The sequence below is a fragment of the Mobula hypostoma genome, chromosome 3 (assembly GCF_963921235.1).
Source record: "Mobula hypostoma chromosome 3, sMobHyp1.1, whole genome shotgun sequence".
Taxonomy (NCBI): domain Eukaryota; kingdom Metazoa; phylum Chordata; class Chondrichthyes; order Myliobatiformes; family Myliobatidae; genus Mobula; species Mobula hypostoma.
In genome coordinates, this window is record NC_086099.1 from 154,519,399 (window position 1) to 154,543,770 (window position 24,372).

Sequence of the window (24,372 nt, forward strand, 5' to 3'; positions counted from 1 at the left end):
CCAGTTGGATGGCACAGGTTTTAAGTTCCCTACCAGGTACACCATCGGGGTTTGCCGCCTTGCGAGGGTTCACTCTTTTGAAAGATGTTCTGACGTCAGCTTCTGAGACAGAGATTACAGGGTCACCAGATGCTGCAGAGATTTGCCCTAGTGTAGTTTGATTCTCCCTTTCAAAGCATGCGTAAAGTGCATTTCACTCATCTGGGAGTGAAGTATCACAGCCATTAACAATGTTACGTTTTGCCTTGTAGGAAATAATGGCATACAAACCTGCCAGAGCTGATGTGCATCTAATTTCGTGTCTAACTTCAATCGGAATTATTTTCTGCATTTAAAATATCCTTCCGTAGGTTGTACCTGGATCTCTTGCATCAAAGTGTAGGTGTGGGATGGCACAGGAAGTATTCTCGATGGTGATGTAACAGTGGTCAAGTATATTGGCTTTCCTGGTTCCACAGGTGATATGTTGGTGGCAGTTGGTCATACTTCTTCAAGCTGGTCTGGTTGAAATTTCCTGCAATGATCAGGAAGGCACCAAGGTGTGCTGTTTTGTGACTGCTGGTCACGGTGTTCAGCTCCTCCTGAAGTTGGCAGGGGTAGAATGTACACTGCCACCAGGATGATGGCAGAAAACTCACTCGGCCACAGATGTTCCAGGTCGGGTGAGCAGGACTGCGACAGAATCGCCACATCGATGCATCATGATGAAATAATCATGAAGGAACTCCGCCTTCACCTCCTCTACCTTTAACAGACTCCGCTGTCCTGTCCAAGTAATGGATGGTGAAGCCCTGGACACAGAAACATAGAAAATAGGTGCAGGAGTAGGCCCTTCGGCCCTTCGAGCCTGCACCGCCATTCAGTATGATCATGGCTGATCATCCAACTCAGAACCCTGTACCAGCCTTCCCTCCATACCCCCTGATCCCTTTAGCCACAAGGGCCATATCTAACTCCCTCTTAAATATAGCTAATGAACTGGCCTCAACTGTTTCCCGTGGCAGAGAATTCCACAGATTCACCACTCTCTGTGTGAAGAAGTTTTTCCTAATCTCGGTCCTAAATGGCTTCCCCTTTATCCTCAAACTGTGACCCCTCGTTCTGGACTTACCCAACATCGGGAACAATCTTCCTGCATCTAGCCTGTCCAATCCTTTTAGGATTTTATACGTTTCAATCAGATCCCCCCTCAATCTTCTAAATTCCAACGAGTATAAGCCTATTCGATCCAGTGTTTCATCATATGAAAGTCCTGCCATCCCAGGAATCAATCTGGTGAACCTTCTTTGTACTCCCTCTATGGCAAGGATGTCTTTCCTCAGATTAGGGGACTGTAAGGCTGCATCTGAAATGGTGGGGGTGAGGCATGTATTCATGAAACAAAGTACACTGCAATCCCTGGTGTCCCCTCGGGTATTGCAATCTTGCTCTGAGGTCTTCAGTTTTATTTTCCAGAGACTGTTTATTTCACCAGCAGGTTAGCAGGGGGTGGGGGTCTAAGGGCTCTGCTTTTAATTTTACCTGCAGGCCAGCACACTGTCCGTGTTTCCTTTTCCTTAAACAGAAATTGCACTTGTGACCTGAGTCTGCAGTCGGGGTCCACGAATTTGAGGATCGATAGATTTTTTTAAGCATCTTAAAATGATGCTCCTCACTGAAGTGCCCATGTCTGTGATGGTAGATTTCAGCTGGAGTAATCCTAACTGGGAGTATTTTATGATTCCCTTCAGAGCTGTGCATGCAAAAGAGTTGCCATTTTCGTACTATGAGGAGTATGGATAAGGTGGATGGTTATAGCCAGGGGTGGGAAATCCAGAATTTGAGGGCACAGATACAAGATAAGTGGGGAGATATTTGAAAGCGACCTGAGAAATAATTTCTTTACACAGAGTAGTGAGTATCTACAATGAACTTCCAGAGGAAGCGGTTGAGGGATTTGGATAGGTACGTGGAGGGGAGGGGCTTAGAGGGTTCTGAGCGGAATATGGGCAACTGGGACAGGAGACTGGTCCCAAACAGGCTCTAAACAGAATCACTCATGAGGCTGTTAAGATGCTATACCGTGCTTAGAGCGAAGTTTTTAAATAGCATTCGTTGAGTGTGTTTGTGTTCAAAAAGCAGTGATTTTTGTTACTAATAGTTAGCGAGAAATAAGCAGTTGGATCCAATTTATTCTATGTTTCATTTAAGTACAGTACGTAATTTGATACTCAGTTAAACTGCAGTTCGTCTTTTTAATACTGTACTGGTTTAACTATTTCCATGAAACTTTGGCTAACTGGGACAACTGCTTAATTGACCCCAAATGTACTGGCCCCAATGTGGTCCCAATTAACCCGAATTGACAGTATCCTCTCTGAGCCTCACCTCTTCCATGCTTCCCTTTGCTTATCCTATTTCTCTCTCAGTTTCTGCAAGTGAGGTCTGACGTACCTAAAGAGAATCCTTCCTGTACAGTTGATCTGCTAGATTCAAGCTATATGAGCAGACCAATCTTTGTCTCACTTGACTCCAGACCCCATTACAGCTTGGTGAAAACAGACCAAGCAGCATGAATTCTGGAAGTGAGATAAGAGTAATTCCCCTTGACATCAAGCCAGCATTTTTATACGTGCCTTCATAAAACTTAAGTCAATGGCTACCAAATAGAAAACACCCCAGTAGCTCAGATCAAACCTTCCTCAAAGAAGGATTCTTCTGATTGTCTGAGTCAACTATTCCAGCTCAAGACCAACACTGCAAGTTCCTTAGGGCCAAACCTCTTCTGCTTGATTACCTCCCAAAATCACAAATTCTACTATCCAGAGACACAAGGGCAGCAGGTGTATGGGAACACCATAATCTGCAGATTCCTGACCAAGTAATGTGTAACCCTGACAGGAAGATATGTTGATGACCTGATGTTGGGTCTAAAGTCTGGAGTTTCCTCCTCAACACTGTTGGAGTATCATCAGCAAAATTACCAGTGTTGAGGTTGAGAGCTTCAAGTTTCGAGGTGTGAACAGCCTCACAAACAAGAGAAAATGCAGATGCTGGAAATCCAAGCAACACACCCAAAATGCTGGGGGAGCTCAGCAGGCCAGGCAGCATCTATAGAAAAGAGAACAGTCGAGGTTTCCAACATTTTTTGTGTGATGCTTATCACCAATAGCCTGCCATGTTCTAGCCACGTTGACATCTCAGCCAAGAAAGTTCAGCAATGCCTCAATTACTAAAGAAATGTGATTTGTCCCTATAAACTCTTACCAATTTTTACCAATACACCACAGATACATTCTATCTGGATGCATAACACCTTGTTATGGCAACTGCTCTGCACATGACTACAGCAAACTGCAGAGTTGTGGCCACAGCTCAGCACATCACAAGAACCAGTCTCCCCCTATGGACTCTGTCTATACTTCTTGCTGCCTCTATAAAGCAGCCCGTGTAATCAAAAATCTCACCCACCTCAGACATTCTCCCCTCTCCCATCAGGACAAAGATATACATGCCTAAAAGCATGGACCACCAGGCTCAAGGATAGCTTCTATCCCATTTTATCAGACCCTTGTACGATCAGATGGACTTCTGGCCTATCAATCTCGATATGATCGTGCATCTTATCAATTATTTGCACAGCACCTTTTCGGTGGCTTTCACACTTTATTCTGCATTGTTATTACTTTACCTCATTCTAACTCAACGTACTGTGTAATGACTTCATTTGTATAAACCGTATGTAAGACAAGCTTTTCAGTGCATCTTGGTAAATGACAATAATAAACCAATACCAAAATAGCACTTATAGAGGCTATAAATGCTGGCCTTGCCAATAGGTCCTGGAAATATTTGCACATCGTTTTATAAGTTCCGACCCAGATTTGAAACCGTGCAGTTTAATAATAAAGGATAGATGATCTTTTCTCCACAGTTTTCTAATATGTGACTGCAAATAATACTTCATATTCTTAAAATGACTCACCGTATTAACCTGTCTGATTTCTTTTTGAAATTCTTCCCATTCTTTATCCATCTGATCTTTCGGTAGATCTACCTTCCGCACCTGCAGTATTAGGCGAGAGTGAGAAAGGTAACAATCAGTTATCAGAAATATAGCAGGTCTGTGTTGCCCTCTACAGTTTATCAAAGTGAAACTTGCAAAAATAGGCAGCAAATAAAGACATGTGTAATTAAAAATAGTATTAGGTTTGGAGAATAATGTAGATTCTATATGTACTTGCCATTGCATCCTTTACTGGATCATCGAAGAATCCTTCTGGCAAAGATTCAGCAGTATTCTCTTTCCTAAAGGAACAACATAGTTCTGATTATGTTTTGAAGCAATTAATTATCAGAAACTTAGCTCACCTTGTTTAACAATGACATGAACTTTTCAGAGAGAATGAATACAATCTTCTGTCCTGAAAAGTACTTCAGTCTTCTCAATACTAAATGAACATGAATTCTTTAAAAATAAGACTTTTTGATTTTTATTAGCTTTTATAATAAATATACCACTAAATTTGCAGCAATTCAAGTTCAAGAACTTACTAAAGTAAACACAAGAATTCTGCAGATTTTACTATGCCTGCCTTTTTGTTGGCTACGTAAAACAACCCAACCCTTCCCTGGTATTGGTCCCCAAGTCTTCCTGTACCACAATGATGACTGCATTGGTGCTGCTTCATGCACCCATGCTGAGCTCGTCAATTTAATCAACTTTGCCTCCAACTTCCACCCTACCCATAAATTCACTTAGACAATTTCTGACAGCTCCCTCCACTTTCTCGATCTCTGGAGACAAACTGCCTACCGATAATCTTTTATAAGCCTACTGGTTATCATGGCTGTCTTGACTATACCTCCTCCCACCCTGTCTCCTGTAAAAATGCTATTCCCTTTTCTCAGTTCCTTCGTCTCCACCGCATCTGGTCCCAGGAATGAGGCTTTCCTTTCCAGAACATCAGAGATGTCCTCCTTCAAAGAATGGTGTTTCCCTTCTTCCACCACTGATGTTGTCCTCAGCCACATCCCCTCCATTTCCCAGACATCCGTGCTCACCTCATCTTACTACTGCCTTAACAGGGATAGAGTTCCTCTCGTCCTCACCTACCACCCCACGAGGCACCACATCCAACACATCATTCTCCACAAATTCTGCCATCTTCAACGAGATCCTACCACCAAACACATCTTTACATCCTCCCACAGAGACTGCTCCCTCCATGATTCCCTTGTCCATTTGTCCCTCTAATCTCCCACCTGCTACATATCCCTGAAAGCGACAGAAATGCTATACCTGCCATTCACCTCCTCCCTTACCGCTACTCAGGGCCTCAGACAGTCCTTCCAGGTCAGGCAACACTTCACCTAAGAATCTGTTAGGGCCGTCTATTGTATCAGGTACTCCTGATGCAGCCTCCTCTATGTTAGTGTGACCCAACGTAAATTGGGGTCCACTTTGTCGAGCACCTCTGTTTCACCCGCCAAAAGCAGAATTTCACAGTGGCCAAACATTTTAATTCCTATTCCCCATTTCCATTCCAACATGGCCTCCTCTTTTGTCATGAAAAAAAAAACACTTTCAGGATAGAGGAGTAACACCTCATATTCTGTCTAGGTAGCCTCCAACCTAATGGCATGAACATCGATTTTTCCTTCTGGTATTTCTTCCCACCCCCACTTTCCTCCTCTTCTATTCCCCACTCTGACCTCTTATCTCCTCCTCACCTGCCTATCACCTTCCCCTGGTGCTCCCCCTTCTTCCCTTTCTCCCATAGTGCACTCTCCTCTCCTATAAGATTCCTTCTTTTCCAGCCCTTTATCTTTTCCACCCACCTGGCTTCAACTATCACCTTCTAGCTTGTCCTCCTTCCCCTCCCCTCACCTTTTTACATCTGGCACCTTCCCCCTTCCTTCTCAGACCTGAAAAAGTGGCTCCAGCCTGAAATGTCGACAGTTCATTCATTTCCACAGATGCTGCCTGACCTGCTGAGTTCCTCCAGTATTTTGTGAATCATTAAACTTGTTCTTTTTTAATTGCTTTATTAACACTTTTGACATATATCCTGTTACATAAAGTGACAATAATAATTAGAAAATGTTTATATGAAGTGGACGCCTACCAAATAAATATATGGTTATAGGGTTTTGCAATCAAATATTTGTTTATCAAGATATAATGAAAACAAGTTAATAATTAAAAATTAAATAGACTTTTTTTCAGAAACGGAATAGTATTTAAAATCATACACACCATTTACATATGTTACAATTACTAAACTTGCTCTGTAATTAGTTCATAATTACCACATCAGAATTTCACCTTTCCACAATCTTCTCTGCTTGTTCTGGTTTTTGGATAGATCCAGAATGAGAAACAGCAGTAGGTGTTAGACCGCTATCAAAGAAATCTGGAAAGAGTGTGAGGAAGAAACAAGTTAGAAATCAAAACAGGGAATTTGAACTGAAGGGGTACTTTTCAGTTTCTTTCAGTTACATATCAGAATGTTTTTACTAAGACAATCTACCTGCTTCATACTCCATCAACACCATTATGTAGCTGTGCAGAAGAAACACTAATTGTGAGTACTTATCTCTCTCTCAGGGGTTCATATCACAATCGGGCAATAGATCAACTCTGAAGATGTTTTTCCTTCTCCCACAATCATGGCTGAAACTTCTGGCAGAGTCTGAGAATTTGGGAAGAAGGTTGAGGAAGCACTGACAATGGCCACTGCATTTAGAAGCAGTTTGCTTCAAATTCTTTCTGACTAAATAAAAACTAATAAACCTTGAGACTGGAGTCCAGCCTTTTTCACTTAACAAAGGAGTCCTGCTTGAAGCATTATAAGCAGTATGGTAATTTGGGAGAAAAAGAAAGAAAATTGGGTAATTGGGAAAGAATGCACTAAACAAAATTGCCTTGATGGTTTTCATCTTATTACATGTGTAAAAACTTTGCTGTGATGTGATTGCTTTGAAGAATTTCTTTCCATGGTGGCTACGAGCCAATTGCTGAAAAGAGATCGATCTCGGAGAAGTGGAGGGACACAGTTTTGCAGTTCCCCTAGCCAGATCCAAATCCTGTGCTGTGACTGGTACCTTGCCACATAGATCGGACTATCGGAGATGGTATTTAGATCGCTGTTGTTCATCGTGTGGAAAGGCTGACAGTGACCTGATATCCAGCAATAATAGGTGAGGCTGGTGTATGAGAGGAAGAATAGGCTGGGCAAACTTTACTTCACATATTACTCAGCATCTACTGCAGGGCCAGTTCTTTTATTTTCCTGTCACTGATGTGATTAACATTGTACCTTTAAAATTCAATTACTGCACAAAAAACGTCATAAGGAGCGCAATTTCTGGGCAATAATTTTTATTACAGTGATATGAATACAAATGTTGTCCAGAATAATCTGAGGTAAATAGTATCTAGTTCTATAATTCCAGGCTTTTGAGACAAGCAAAAGCAAAACTCCAAAGAAAACATTATAATATAAAAAACTAACATCAAATTATGTGATTTTTTACATCTAATTTTGTTTAAAAACTTCTGTATTTTAATAAACAACCAAACCTAATGTTAAATAATTTTTAAACAAAATAGTCCTGACGGGTCACTCTTATTTATTTTGTTGATAAATTTAATAAAGTATTTTGGAGAGTATGCAACAGGAAATACAGTTAGAAATTAGCAATAACTGAAGGGCCATTTTACATAGACTCAACTCAATACAGTGGGTTCCAGTTAATTGGGGCAGCTGCGTATTTGGGACAACTCCTAAAGAACAAAGACTAGTCGAGAAAATAGTCAGGATTCCCTTTGTTTATTTGGGACACTTTGCTGCTTAATTGGGACAGGAGATCGTTGCTGAACAGTTTCTAACAAGTGCCAGTCACTTGCACTTATGTGGCCGCTACACACGACACCGTACTTGGAGAGAAGTTTATAAACAGTGTCAGTTGTGAGGGTCTGTGTTATTTTTTGTCACTGATAGTTGGCGAGAAATAAGCAATTGAACAATTCAAGAATTGTAGTGAGTTGAGCACTGAGGCTTGGAGATCCCAGAAATAGCCAGCAGTAATAATGAAATGATTTCGCAACCTTAACAACACGCAAAATGTGGGAGGAACTCAGTAGGCCAAGCCGCATCCTAAGAAGCACTTGGACGGATTGGTAATCATCTTGAAAGTTATAATGAAGATGAAGACTTGGAGGATGCAATCATCAAAGCATTGTATGAAGGCAGTCTATTATTTGTACTAGGTGTCGATATTGATTTTGTTCCTTTAAGTCAATCAAAAGAACACGGCAGTGTACACTATATGAATTCCTCTGTCGATAACTATTAGGAACTAATACAGAGTTTTATAGGTATTAGTAGTGTTCTAATTTGGTCTGTATTTCATTTAAATACATACATTGTTACTCAGTTAAACAGTAGTTTTCTTTTTTTATACCTATTTAATTATTTCCATGAAACTTCAGCTAACTGGGGCAGAATGGGGCCAAAATGTACTGGTTCCTTGTGTCCCAATAAACTGGATTCTACTGCGCCTGAATCACTGCACAATGAAACAAAATCAGGTAAATTTTTAGGCCAAACAGCTACAAAGGGGATAAATGATGGCGAGGGTAATAGGAGTAAAAATGATATGATGCAGTATGAAGGGAGAGGATAACGTGAATGTGGAAAAGGTGAGGTACTGACTTGAAAGCAACAATACAGCAACACTCCAATAATGGTGTTTTTAAAATTCACTATTTTTAAGATCTTACGCAGTGCTATCATATTTTTTTGAATGAACCTAGTAAGCTTAAAGGGAGCAGAGTTAAAGGACCCTGGTATTTAAAGGGAGTGTGAAAACAGAGTCCTGATATGCTTAAAGGGAGAGTGGAGGCAGAACCCAATGAGCCAGATGCCAAACCAAGAGGATTTCTGAACAATCTGATACCGGATTGTCAGAGTTTCATTGCACTCAGAAATAAGTGGGGAGGGGAGGAGAATTAGAAATCATGGAAGGGTGTGGACATAAGGGGAGTAAGGAGGTTGGAAAGTGGGCAGATCATCCAGAAAAATATAAGAGACTGCACACACTAGAATCTGGAGGAACTCCGTGAATCAGGCAAAATCAATGGATGGAAATTGACAATCAACATTTTGTGCTGAGACCCTTCATCTAGACGGAAAGATAGAGGGGATATAGACAGTATGCAGAGGTGAAGCATCCAAGTGAGGAGGGGTGATAGGCAGATGGTAGAAGGGAAGTGGAGATAGCGGCAGAAGCTAGGTGGCAATAGACGGAAGTGACAAAGGGCTGAAGGTAATGGAATATGATTGGGGAAGAAGGTGGAGAATGGAAGCGAATGAGGGCGGTCAGGAGGGCAGATGGGGCTAGTGGGAGTGGAACCAGTGGGAGGAGTAGGTGGAGAGGTTGGAGGAGGGAAAGGAAATAGGGTGATGGGGGCCGGGGTGAGTGCAAGGTAAACTGGGTAGATCAGGAGAAGAGAGAAAAGGGAGAGAGCAGGAAACAGTTTACCGGAATTGGAGAATGATATTGCTATTAGATTGTAGACTACTCTGGTGGAAAAGAAGGTGATGTTCTCTAGTTTGCTTCAAGCCTTACCCTGGCAGTAGAGAAGGCTGAGGATAGACATATTGATGTGGGAAAATGGGAGGAGAATTAAAATGGCTAGCAACCAGGAGATCCATACTGACACAGCAGACGGAGCACAAGTGCTGGCAAAGTGGTTTCTAGTCTGTGTCTGGTCTCACTGACATAGCAAAGGCCACATCAGGAGCACCAGAAGTAATAATTAAAGCTAGAAGGTTTGCATGTGAATGACTGCCTCACTTGGAAGGAGTGTTTCAGATGGTGGTGAGGGAAGTGGTGTAGGGACAAGTGTTAAAGACCTCTTATTGTCACAGGGATAAGTGTCTGAACTGATCTGAGAGTCAGGGAGAGAGAGATTCCTGCAGAAAGGGGTGGGATGGGGAGGGGAAATCTGTGGCAGTTGGTAAGATAATGATGTAGCTGGCAAAAGTTGTGCTGTATGGTTGTTAGATTCATCGGCTAGTGAGGTGATATACGAGAACCAGGGGAACTTTACCCCTGTACTATCTAGGGCTGGGATGGGATAAAAGCAGAAAAATTGGAACTAATGGAGATACAGGCAGGGCTCCAATGGTAACAGTGTAGAGGGGAACCCCATTTTCTGAAAGAGGAGGATATCTCAGATGTCTGGGAGTGGAAAATCTCATTTCAGCAGATGGAAGGTCTGAGAAAAAGGAATGACATTGGACAGGGTGAGAAGTGTAGTCCAGTTACCTATGTGAGTCAGTGAATGGGTTTGTAGTAGATATTGATGGGTAATCTGTTTCCTGAGATGGAGACAGAAAGATTAAAATAAGACAAACAGGTGTTGAAGATGGACCAAGTGAAAGTGAGGATAGGGTCGAAGTTGATAGCCAAGTTAATGAAATTGATAAGTTCTGCAGGAAACAGCACAATGCATATACACTGAATTCTTCAACTTCTGAACTGCAAAAAGCTCCCCTGCCCCCAACTCCTTTTCCTCTCTCATCCCAATCTACTGTTCAGCCTACTCATCACAGATCCCATTACTCTGTTTCTTTCCCCTCCTTCACACTCTCCACCTACCTGGGTGTGATATTGTAGCCAACACCCACACAATGATCAATTTGTTTAAGGTGTGTTCGTAATTACATGCCACACATTACAATAGTAATCTGGTTTTACAAGTTTGACAAATTCCCTCCATAACAATTAGCACCCTGCTCTTAACAAATCATTCAGAAACCAATGGGGGGGGAGGGGGGGCAAGAGAAGCCCAATGCACCACAACTAAGAATTTAACAATATTTTTTAGCTCTGAATTGCATGTAATAAGGCAAATGTTTTCTACTTCAAATTAATGGTTCAAATCAAAGTACCAATCCAAAAGATATGAATTAAATTCTCCTGTGGCAACTAGGGAATTTAAACTAAACGTATTTGGAATAAACTTATTTACATGGTAACTGAATATTTAGATATGGTAATCAAGAAAAAGATCAGCTGGGCAAATGAGATGTTTTAATGCCGGCTGTTGACCTGTATTAACCTGCCTGATATGATGGTGGTATCAACTGAATAGCAACTTTCAGGAGAGATTTGGATAATATTAAATACGATTAAGGGGAAAGAGTACAAGAGTAGGACAATGTGGATATCTCCTTTGATACGACAGCACAATTGTGTAGACAGTCAAATCTAAGAACAAATATTAGATGCTCAGTGTGGTTTATTTAATATATAAAAATGTTTATGCTCCAGATTGAAATAATTTACATGGTAATCATTATACACCAACACAGATATCACAAAATATGTGGAACTTAATGCGTCATTGAACACTAGCACATTAAATAAAAATGGAAAATACTGCTGATACTTATCAAAATAAAGCAGCACTTGTGGAAAGAAATGAAGAGGTGATCAATTTAGTGCGCAGAGGGAACATGAGCCGAGGGGACAGAAGGAAGAGAGGACAGAGGGGGCAGAAGTAGTGATGGGGAGGAACAAGGAGGAAGTGTGCCTAGATGTTGTAGATAAGCAATAGTATGCTATAACAATAATTTAATATTGCTCATTAACCACCAATAATCGTAGTCTCTTTCCTGAAATCATCAGCAGAATTCTGCTGGTTCTCTTTCAAGAACCTTCCTCAACAAAAGCAACCATAAGAATGGATCAGCTTTACCATGTAAATAAAGTGGGGCCGACTGGTTAATTAGTTGCTGATATAATCTTCAGTGGTTGCAATTTCTTTAAAGCTGACATTTGCAAGTTTGAAATCATTGCTTTTAGACCAAAGCAAAAATTTCATCCCTTCCTTTAGTATAAACTCTTCTCTTCCAGTCACACTTCAGCTGAATCACAATACCTTGTACCAAGTTTTAACACTATCCTTCAATATTCCCAATGTTGCAATTTAACAACCTCAAATCAATCTGTCATTACTGGAAGTTTAAAACCTTGTGAAAGTTGTCAAAAATTAAGCACAGTTTCAATCATTTATTTATTATTATTAGAAGTGCGTGACAAAGTGTAAATTGAAATGTAAACAGATAAATATTCAATCACAATGAGGTATGTTACAAACAATTTGTATTGAACATCTTATAATGATGCCCAAGATGTCCATACATCAACTGAGTCCATGCTAGGCCCCAGGGAGCACAGATAGCATGCTTCCACCGCATCTGTTCGGAGGATGTAGCATTCTATTCCAGGATATCAGAGATATCCTCCTTTAAAGGACAGGATAACCCCTTCCTCCACAATTGATGCTGCCCTCACATGCATCTCCTCCTATTTCCAATACATCTGCGCTCACCCCATCTTCCCACCATTTTAACAGTGATACAATTCCTCTTGTCCTAACCTATCAGGCCATCAGCCTCCACAACCTCCGCCATCTCCAAAGGGATCCTACCACAAACCACATCTTTACCTCCCCACTTCTCTCTGCTTTCTGCAAGAATTCCTCTCTCTGCGAATCCCTTGACCATTTGTCCCTCCCAGCACTTATCCCTGCAAGCAGCAAGTGGTCTAGGTGCTACACCTGCCTATACACCTCCTCCTTCACCTCCATTCAGGGCCCCAGGCAGTCCTTCCAGGTGAGGCAACATTTCACCTTCGAACCTGCTAGGGTCGTCTTTTGTGTCCAGTGCTACTGATGCAGCCTCCTCTACACTGGTGAGATCTGTTGTAAATTGGGAGACTGCTTCATCAAGCACAAGTGGGACTTTTTAATTCCCATTCCCGTTCCGACGTGTTGGTCTATGGCCTCATTTTTTGCCTCCTCAGGGTAGAGGAGCAACCATCTTGGTAGCCTCCAACCCCATAGCATGAAAATCAATTTCTCCTTTGGATAAACAAATCTCCCACCCCCTGTCCATCTTCCTCTATTCCCCACTCTGACCTTTTAGCTCTTCTCACCTTCCTAAAACCTCCCCCTGGATCCCCTCCTCCTTCTCTTGTGGTCCACTCTCTCCTCTTCTATCAGATTCCTTCTTCTCCAGCCCTTGAACTTTCCCACCCACCTAGCTTCATCTATCACCTTCCAGCTAGCCTCCTTCCCCTCCCCCCCCATCTTTTTATTCTAGCATCTTCTCCCTTCCTTCAGTCCCGAAGAAGGGCCTCGGACTGAAACTCATTCCAAAGATAATGCTGAATTCCTCCAGCATTTTGTGTTGCCCTTTCAATGTTCTGTTTTGTATAAATTGTTCTAACCAAAATGACTAGTGTGGCAATTGCACAATATTACACAGCCAACATGGATTTTGTGATATCACAATATTTACCCTTTGAATGACCTTTGAAAACATACTTCATTGTTTATTCTTCAAAGCTGGTAACTAACTACACTCTCAGAAATAACCTCATTTAAAGAACTGTCACACAGATCGCTGTATCAAATGTACAACAATTATGAGATTTCCTCTAGATTTTATGTAATGAAGAACATTAACTCGAAATCTAATAGTGTATTCATAACAGTGTCAGTATCTGTGTCCATGGTTGCCAATGATCAAGAATTTTATATAACTCCAAACACTAGACTATCTACAGAACAACTAGAACTTGCAACAAATTCACAAAACTGGAGATTAATGTTCACATATCTGTGTATACATGAACTGAAGACTCCTGACTTTGTTTTTTAACCAAACTTCAATCTCCAATGAGAACATTCTACATTGAGCAAATAGTACCATTCTTACATCACAGATTCTATGCTTAAAAATACTTTATTTTAAGCTGAATGTCAGTGAGGTTGGCTTACAGAAAATTCACCATTTATCTCCTCTGTCGCAACTGTAGATTCTGAGGAAAAACTCACATATTTGGACCAGGTGATCATTTGTGACAAGCCAAGTGCAGGTACTGATAATATATTAAGAACTCTTTATTGTTCATACTCCAGAAAAGGAATTACTTTATAACAGCACTTCCTGTAAATTCAGCATAAAGGGACATCACATCAACTAGGTTGACACTAGAACTGATCCAGAGATTCAGACGTAAATGAATGGCCTTTTATCCAATCAGAGGATTAGAGTGTAAATAAGGATATGGATAGTCTTACGTGGCATCCTCAAGCAACAAGAATGAAAAGAACCAAGCTAACCTTACCAAGTTAGTGGGAGCCAACACAACAATAAATTATACTCACTTTGTGCTTGCAATTAAAAAATTATGCGCAAGGAAGCTGCCTAGAAAAGTAATTACAAAGAGAAAATCTGCAGATGCTGGAAATCCAAATAACACAGACAAAATGCTGGAAGAACTCATAGGCCAGGCAGCATCTATGGAAAAGAGTACAGTCAGCATTTCAGGCTAAGACCCTTCAGCAGGACTGGAGAAAAAGATGAGGAGGAGAGTTAAAAGGTGGGTGGAGGGGAGGGAGAAAAACAAGGTGATGGGTTAAACTGAGAAGGGGAGGGATGAAGTAAAGAGCTGGGAAGTTGGTTGGTTAAAGAGATACAGTGCTGGCGAAGGGGGAGTCTGATAGGAGAGAACAGAAGGCCATGGAAGAAAGAAAAGGAGGGGGAGCACCAGAGGGAGGTGATGGGCAGGCAAGGAGATAAGGTGAGAGAGGGAAAAGGGGATGGGGAATGGTGAAGGGGAAGGGGGGGGGCATCGAGAATTTGATGTTCAAGCTATCAGGTTGGAGGATACCCAGATGGAATATAAGGTATTGTTCCTCCAACCTGAATGTGGCCTCATCGCGACAGTAGAGAAGACCATGGATAGACATAGGAAGTGGAATTAAAATAGCTGTTACTTGTAAAAACGCCATCCCCTTCACTCAATTCCTCTGTCTTCTCCACATCTGCCCTCAGGATGAGGCTTTTCATTTCAGAACGAAGATGTCCTCTTCCTTCAGAGAAAGGAACTTCTCCTCCTCCACCATTAACGTTGCCCTCAACTGCATCTCTTCCATTTCACACACGTCTACTCTCATCCCATCTTCCCGCCTCCCTACCAGGGATAGGGTTCCTCTCGTCCTCACCTATCACCCCACGAGCCTCTGCATCCAGCACATAGTTTTCTGCAAGTTCCTCCAAGTCCAATGGGATCCCACTATCTTTCCCTCCCCACCCTCCACTTTATGCTTTCCACAGGGATCACCTCCAATGTGACTCCCTTATCCATTCATCCTTCCTCATTGATCTCCCTCCTGGCACTTATCCTTGCAAGCGAAACAAGTGCTACACTTCCCATCTCACTACTATTCAGGGCCCCAAACAGTCCTACCAGGAGAGGCGACACTTCACCTGTGGTCTGTTGAGGTCACATACCAATGGCTTGCTTATTTAAGGGATAAGATCATCAGGGCATTCAGTCTTTTCAGCTTGAACTGGCCCTGGGATCAACAAATAATCGTATTTCTTTAACAGCACCTATTTTTCACTCATATGCAATGAAGGGCATAATTAAAATTCCAACCGTCATTGTGCAACACAATTCTAGTTTCACTGGAAAGGATCTTATTTTACATACATGATTCCTGGAGAGGTTAATATGATTGCATAGCCACTAATAACCCAGTAACTCTATATGCATTTAGCGCTAAATTGGAAGTCATACCGATCAGTGCACAATTGTTACCAAGTGAACAGAATTTATAGTGAATTAGATATCAATAAATACCTGTGGGGAAGAGGGAGTGTGGTAAGGTAAGGAAGGGCAAGGTAGAGAAGCCTCATTCCATCAATATCAAAGAAGATCACATAGTCATGCAGCATCCGTGGAACCTGTGGCACTTCCCTAAAATATTGCTTATTTCCTTTTCCACAGATGCTGTCTGACTTTCTTTTTCTTAATGTTTTGTTCTTGCTTCAGATTTCTGGCATTTGCATTTTTATTTGCTCATAAATTGTTGACATCTGGGACTTACTTCCTATTCCTCAACAGACTCAATAAGCACAACAATTATCCATCCCTGTTTTAGGGTCCATTTCCACATTTTTCTCAAAAGATTAAAATCTAAAGCAAAGGCCCTTTAAATAAAGAGAATTATTTACACGTTTGTTGCAAAACAGTCACTGAAATTGCATGTGAACATGAGCTCATAACTCCAATTGAGTATTGACTGTAAATTACATCTGGAATTTTCCACATAGCAAACAGTCCTTATTATGCATACATCAAAATCTAAAGAACAGCAAAGACAAATTAAAATTCATCTTGCATACTAGTTCAATCATGAATTGCAGAATGGTTGGACAAAAATAGGGCCTTAAGTAAAACGTTGCCTTCTATTTTCCTGCAATGATGATTGAAATGTTAAAAATAGTGCCAGCAGTGATATGTGTTTAATGAAAGCTTCTCTTTCAAATCATTACCTGCAGGAAGGATGTTTTCTGTCTTGTTCTGCACAGGTGCTGGAAGAGTAGCGTTTTTCTGTAAAACTTCCACTCCCAAAGGAGATGCAGGATGACCTCTTTCCTCGGCCACTTTTTCGACATCATCATTACTGACAACTTCTGAATTTCGACTAGCATGCTGCATGCACTGTTGAGACAGTTTATTCACTGGATCGATAAAGTTAGCCGGTAACCTACGAGTATTAATGGTGAAGAACAAAAATCACCAGTATATTTTTTCTGGACATTTTTTCATTATAATATTTCAAGTACTTTCTGTGATTAAAAAATATCTGCAACTTTAAATGACAGTATCCTTATTTCTATCCCAAATTAGACTATAAACTAAATCTAGCTAGAGGATTAAATTCAAATCTGGCATCAGGCCTTCAGTTTAAACTAATAAGAACAGTTGTGATTATTTCTGTCTTACTGCTTGAATAGCTGTACGTATAAATAAAAAGGCAAGCAGTAGAAAAGCATACAACCTTAATGAAAATTTGGAATAAACACCAAGTGCTGAGAAGCATAGAAGATTACATTTTTAGTGACCTAATTATATCATTTAGAAGTGTGCGCCTGAGAATGCCACTACACAAATCCAAAACTGGCATGTTACCTAGGCAACTGACCTAGCCCATAAACAGCAAAATTAGGAATATTTCAGGCATCCTAGCTCTAATCCAGATATTTGATCCTTGACCTTTGGCAGGATTTTAATTTGAGCTGTTTTCTTTTTCTGGCATGTTACTCCCTAAGTGACGACAATAAGTTTTCCATTTTAGGAAAATCAGAAAAGCAGTTGCTTTGCTCTTCATAATAGACATTAAGAACTAAAAGATGATCATTTCTTCCCATGGTGGAAAGAATAGATAAATTTGATAGAAATCAAACAGAACAAAATGGATAAGAAATGGGAAACTGAGGCATATTTGGAAATAGTCTACATAAATAGACATCAGTGATTATGAAAAGGAGATGGGAGAGAGACATAAAAGAAATTGGTTTAGACATGATATTCTGTCAACAGGAAGAATTTTAAAAACTTTACACTGAAAACTGGAATTTAAAGGAAGGTGGTGATAAATGCATGAAGTACAGATAATAATCTGATTTCGTCACTGTGTGAATTTGAAGGCATGGGATGGTCTGTGAATCATAATCAAAAAACGAGGAAAAAGATTAATCAAAGGGTTGTATGCTCTAGATTTAAATGATATAAATATTTCAACACAAAACTGTGTCTTTGGTCTGATCTGCTTTAGTAATGTGGCGCTTGGTACAATTGTCTGCTACATTTAATATACGTGTTTAGCAACTGTCACATTAATTGCATATAAGAGCCCATGGTATCACAGAAAGATATTAGCATGGATAAAGCACTGGCTGAATGGCAGGAGGTAAAGAGTGGGAATAAATGGAGGCTTTTCTGGTTGGCTGTCAGAGGTTAGTTGTGTTTCAAAGGGGTCTGTGTTGGGGCTGCTTCTTTTTATATGTCAATGACTTGGATGACGGAATTGATGGCTTTGTGGCCAAGTATGTAGATGATATGAAGACAGGTGAAGGGGCAGGTAGTTTTGAGGAAGTAGAGAGGCTCCAGAAGGACTTAAGACAGAAGTGGCATATGGAAAACAGTGTCAGGAAGTGTACGGTCATACACTTTGGTTGAAAAGTTGTATATACTATTTATTATAAATTTCTATAAATTACACATTTAGACAGAGACATAATGTAAAAATTTTTACTCCTCATGTATATGAAGGATGTAAGTAATAAAGTCAATTCAATTCAAGAGATAAAAGTGTAGACTATTTTCTAAGTGGAGAGAAAATTCAAAAATCTGAGGTGCAAGGGATTCCCTAAAGGTTAAATTGGCCGGTGGTGTTAATTGGCAGGTGAGGAAGGCAAATGCGATGTTAGCATTCATTTCGAGAGGACTGGAGTATAAAAACAAGGATGTAATGTTGAGGCCTCACTTGGAGTATTGTGAACAGTTCTGGGTCCCTTATCTAAGCATAGATGTACTGACATTGGCGAGGATTCAAAGGAAGTTCACAAAAAAGATTCTGGGGTTGAAAGGCTTGCCATATGAGGAGCGCTCGTTGGCTCTGGGCCTGTACTCACGAGAATTCAGAAGAATGAGGGGTAACCTTATTGAAACCTATCAAATGGTGAAAGGCCTCGATGGCGTAGCTGTGGAGAGCATCTTTCCTATAGTGGGAGAGTCTAAGTCCAGAGGGCACAGCCTCAGAACAGAGGGATGCTTATTTAGAATGGAGACGAGGAGATTTCTTTAGCCAGAGAATGGTGAATCTATGGAATTTGTTGCCACAAGTGGCTGTGGAGCCCAAGACATTGGGTATATTTAAGGCAGTGGTTGACAGATTCTTGATTAATCAGGGCATGAAGGGTTATGGGAGAGAAAGCAGAAGATTGGAGCTGAGAGGGAAAATGGAACAGCTATGATGAAATGGCAGAGTAGACTTGATGGACCAAATAGCTTAATTCTACTTCTAGACCTTATGGTCTTGTATTGCTTCTGAAGCTTTAATCCCTCACTCATATGAAATCATTTAAAAATCTAACCTTTGCAACAGAAGAATAAACAGTGCAATCTTTGCTGAAAAATTACTCACTCAGTACTTGTAGCTGCTCTAGATTCACAGTAGGCTGCAAAAGAAGTATACATTTGCTATAAAAATGTTTGCTACTATGGCAAGAAATATTAATTAAATTTTGATGACATTGTTGGTTGTTTCTTGTACGCAGACCGTATTTTAAAATTCAAGGAACATCTTGATTTGATATTTTTCTCATCACCTTATTGCAGTCTAGATCCCTGTCCAAAGCTCACTGAATTACAAATGTCTATATACAATTGCACAATTTAGGAATGGAGAGGACTGAGAGGGATAAAGAAAGTCTTGATTTTGAAGATGAGGACATAGAAATTCTCTCTTAATACTCTGAATAAAATAACAGTGGGTAGTTGGAAAGCTCTTCGAGGTTTCAGTCAGAGAAATCAAAGAAAAGAAAAGCTCTAGGTTAAGTTTTTTTTTTATTCTCTTCTTTATATATCCTCAGCTAGGACAGTAGAGATGCCAGGCAAGATAGCTGAATGCTCCTCTTACGTGATGTAGGAAGACATGGAGACTTCCAGCGTCCCTGACGTCTACAACTGCAAGACATGCGTCCAGCTCCAGCTTCTAACAATCCGTGTTAAGTATTTGGAGCTGGAACTGGACGAACTCTGGATCATTCAGGAGGGTGAAGGAGTGATAGACAGGACACAGTGAGAGGTAGTTACACCCAAGCTGCAGGATGCAGGAAACTGGGTTACAGTCAGGAAGAAGAAAAGGGTTAAGGGGCCATCGCAGAGTACCCCTGTGGTCATCCCCCTCCACAACAGGTATATCACTTTCAATACTGTTGTGGGGGGGAGGGTTGGGGAAGGAGGTTGACCTAACGGAGGAAAGTCACAGTCATCTTTGGTAGCAAGTCTGGCTCTGTAACTCAGAATGGAAGTGGGGAGAAGAGGCATGCTGTGGTGATAGGGGACTCGTTAGTTAGGGGAATGGACAGGAGGTTCTGTGGGTGAGAACGAGATTCCCGGAATGGTATGCTGCCTCCTGGGTGCCGGGGCAAGGACATCTCAGATCAAGTCCTCAGCGGTCTTAAGTGGGAGGGTGAGCAGACATAGGATGTGGGCCATGTAGTTACCAATGACACAGGTGGGAAGAGTGACGAGGTTCTCCAAAGTGGGAGGGTGAACTGCCACAGGTTGTGCTCCATGTAAGTATCAATGACATGCGTAGGACGAGTGACCACGTTCTGCATATGGAGTTCTGGGATTAGGTACGTTAAAGGGCAGGACCTCCAGAGTTGTAATCTCAGGATTGCTACCCATACCACGTGCTAGTGAGGCCAGAACTAGGAAGATTATAAAGTTTAATATGTGGGTAAGGTGTTGGTGTAGGGGAGAACGGTATAAGATTTTTGGATCATTGGGCTTGCTTCCAGGGAAGATGGGACCAGTACAAATGAGACGGTTTGCACTCGAACTGGAAGAGAACTAATATCCTAATGGGAAGGTTTGTTAATGCTGCACAGTGGAGTTTAAAGTAGAGTTGCAGGAGGATGGGAACCAGAATGCCTGAACAGTTAGTGGAGAGATTATGCAGCACATATTGGTAAGACCTCAGGCAAAGTTAGGAAACAAAAGGTTGAGCATGGCGTGACTAGTAGCATATATTTCAGTGCAAAAAAGCATCATAGCAAGACAGATGAGCTCAGAACATGGATCAACACCAATAATTATGATGTTGTAGCCATTACTGAGATTTGGTTGCAGAAGAGGCAGGACAGGAAGCTCAGTATTCTGCAGCTCCGTTGTTTTAGACGTAACAGAGCAGGACGGATTAAAGGAGGAGGGGTAATGTTAGTAGTCAGGGAAAATGTCACTGCAGTGCTCAGTCAGAACAGACGGGAGAACCCAACTAATGAGGCCTTATGAGTGGAACTGGAAAAAAAGGAAGGAATGACCACATTACTGGGGCTTTAGAGGAACCAATCTGTACAGAGATTGCAGACTGTTGCAAGAAACATGAGGTTGCTATAGTAGGTGATTTTACCTTTCCACATATTGACTGAGAGTCCCATACTGTAAAAGGACTAGATGGGATAGAGTTTGTCAAATATGTTCAGTAAAGTTTCCTTCATCAGTATGTAGAAATCCCAACAAGAGAGTATGCAATACTAGATTTGCTGTTAGGAAATGAACCAGGGCAGGTGACAGAGAAATTTGTGTTGGGGAACACTTTGAATCTAGTGACTACAACGCCATTAGTTTCAAAGTAAATATGCAAAGAGATAGGTCTGGTCCATGGGTTGAGATTCTAAATTGGAGAAAGGCCAATTTTAATGGTATTAGAAATGATCTGCCAAGTGTGGTATGGGACAGGCTGTTTTCTGGCAAAGGTATACTTGGAAAGTGGAAGGCCTACAAAAGTGAAATTATGAGAGTACAAAGCTTGTATGTGCCTGTCAGAATAAAAGGTAAAGATAACAAGTGTAGAGAACTTTGGTTTTCAAGAGATACTGAGGCTCTGTTTAAGAGAAAACAGGAGGTGCAGAACAGGTATAGACAAGAAAGAACAAATGAAGTGTTTATGGAGTACAAGGAATGGAAGAGAACACTGAAGAAAGAAATCAGAATGCTAAAAGGAGGCATGAAGTTGCTCTAGCAGACAAGGTGAAAGAGAATCCCACGGGATTCTACGGGTATGTTAAGAGTAAAAGGACTGCAAGTGACAAAATTGGCCCCCTGGAAGACCAGAATGGTAATCCATGTGTAGAGCCAAAACAGATGAGGGAGATCTAAAATGCATTATTTGCATCTGTGTTTACTCAGGAGATAGATACAGATTCTACAGAAGTGAGGCAATGTGGCATCAACTTCATGGACCCTGTGCAGATTACAGAGGAGAAGGCATTTGCTACCCTGAGGCAAATCAGGGTGGATAAATCCCCAGGGCCTGACAAGGGAGGTAAGTGCAGAAATTGCCAATCACCTATGAGAGATATACAAAACTTCCTTAGTGATAGGACAGGCACCAGAGGATGGGAGGAAAGCCAATGTTGTTCCACTGTTTAAAATACGCTGTAAACATAATCCAGGAAATTATAGGCTGGTGAGTCCAACATCAGTTATAGGAAAGTTATTGGAAGGTTTTCTAAGGGACCGGATATATAAGTACGTGGAGAGACATGGACTGATAAAGCATGGCTTTGCGCATGGTAGGCTATGTCTCACCAATCTTATACAGTTTTTCAAGGAAAGTGGATGTTGGCCCTTGGATCCCATGCCCCTTTACTTTCTCAATAAGCCTTGCATGGGGTACCATATCAAATGCCTTGCTGAAATCCATATACACTACATCTACTGCTCTTCCTTCATCAATGTGTTTAGCCACATCCTCAAAAAATTCAATCAGGCTCGTAAGGCATGACCTGCCCTTGACAAAGCCATGTTGACTACTCCTTATCATATTATTCCTCTCCAAATGTTCATAAATCCTGCCTCTCAGGATCTTTTCCATCAACTTACCAACCACTGAGGTAAGACTCACTGGTCTATATTTTCCTGGGCTATCTCTACTCCCTTTCTTGAATAAAGGAACAACATCCGTAACCCTCCAATCCTCCGGAACCTCTCCCGTCCCCATTGATGATGCAAAGATCATCGCCAGAGGCTCAGCAATCTCCTCCCTCGCCTCCCACAGTAGCCTGAGGTACATCCCTCATCCAGTCCCGGCGACTTATACAACGTGATGCTTTCCAAAAGCTCCAGCACACATCCTCATTCTTAATATCTACATGCTCAAGCTTTTCAGTCTGCTGAAAGTCATCACTACAATCGCCAAGATCCTTTTCCATAGTGAATACTGAAGTAAAGTATTCATTAAGTACCTCTGCTATTTCCTCCGGTTCCATACACACTTTCCCACTGTCACACTTGATAGGTCCTATTCTTGCTCATCATATCCTCTTGCTCTTCACATACTTGTAGAATGCCTTGGGGTTTTCCTTAATCCTGCCCGTTAAGGCCTTCTTGTGCTCCCTTCTGGCTCTCCTAATTTCCTTCTTAAGCTCCTTCCTATTAGCCTTATAATCTTCTAGATCTCTAACATTACCTAGCTCTTTGAATCTTTTGTAAGCTTTTCTTTTCTTCTTGACTAGATTTATTACAGCCTTTGTACACCACAGTTCCTGTACCCTACCATAACTTCCCTGTCTCATTGGAACGTACCTATACAGAACTCCACACAAATATGCCCTGAATATTTGCCACATTTCTTCCGTACTTTTCCCTGAGAACATCTGTTTCCAATTTAAGCCTCCAATTTCCTGCCAGAAAGTCTCATAATTCCCCTTACTCCAATTAAAAGCTTTTCTAATGACTGTTCCTATCTCTCTCCAATGCTATTGTAAAGGAGGCAGGATTATGATCATTATCTCCAAAATGCTCTTCCACTGAGAGATCTGACACCTGACCAGGTTCATTTCCCAATACCAAATCAAGTACAGCCTCTCCTCGTGTAGGCTTATCTACATATTCTGTCAAGAAACCTTCCTGAACACACCTAATAAACTCCACCTCATCTAATCCCCTCGCTCTTGATAGATACCAATCAATATTTGGGAAATTAAAGTCTCCCATCACGACAACTCTGTTATTATTAATCCTTTCCAGGATCTGTTTCCCTATCTGCTCCTCAATATCCCTTTTACTATTGGGCGGCCTATAAAAAACACCCAGTATTGACCCCTTCTTGTTCCTAACCTCCACCCACAGAGACTCCGTAGACAATCCCTCCATGGCGTCCACCTTTTCTGCAGCCGTGACACTATCTCCGATCAACAGTGCCACGTCCCCACCTCTTTTGCCTCGCTCCCTGTCCTTCTAAAATCCAGCACTTGAAGTAACCATTCCTGTCCCTGAGCCATCCAAGTCTCTGTAATGGCCACCTCATCAAATCTCCAAGTACTGATCCACGCTCTAAGCTCATCCACTTTGTACACAACACGCCTTGCATTAAAATACACACATCTCAAACCTTCGGTCTGAGCGCGTCCCTTCTCTATCACCTGCCTATCCTCCCTCTTGCACTGTCTACAAGCTTTCTCTATTAGTGAGCCAACCTCCTCTTCCCCAGTCTCTTCAGTTTGGTTCCCACCCCCCAACATACGATGCATTGGCCTTCATCAATCGTGGGATTGAGTTTAAGAGCTGAGAGGTAATGTTGCAGCTATATAGGATGCTGGTCAGACCCCACTTGGAGTACTGTGCTCAGTTCTGGTCACCTCACTACAGGAAGAATGTGGAAACCATAGAAAGGGCACAAAGGAGATTTACAAGGATGTTGCTTGGATTGAGGAGCATGCC

General features: G+C 41.4%; 1 protein-coding gene across 1 annotated transcript in view; it reads right to left on the reverse strand.

The window, feature by feature from the left end:
* znf830 (zinc finger protein 830) overlaps positions 1-24,372 on the reverse strand; it is a 68,933-nt gene that overhangs the window by 25,874 nt on the left and 18,687 nt on the right. Inside the window, exons 4-8 of the mRNA XM_063043939.1 lie at positions 19,064-19,097; positions 16,407-16,621; positions 6,308-6,395; positions 4,224-4,287; positions 3,965-4,045 (exon numbers count right to left, since the gene is read on the reverse strand). Coding sequence (XP_062900009.1) covers positions 3,965-4,045; positions 4,224-4,287; positions 6,308-6,395; positions 16,407-16,621; positions 19,064-19,097 — 482 coding nt within the window. The remainder of the gene's footprint in view (positions 1-3,964; positions 4,046-4,223; positions 4,288-6,307; positions 6,396-16,406; positions 16,622-19,063; positions 19,098-24,372) is intronic.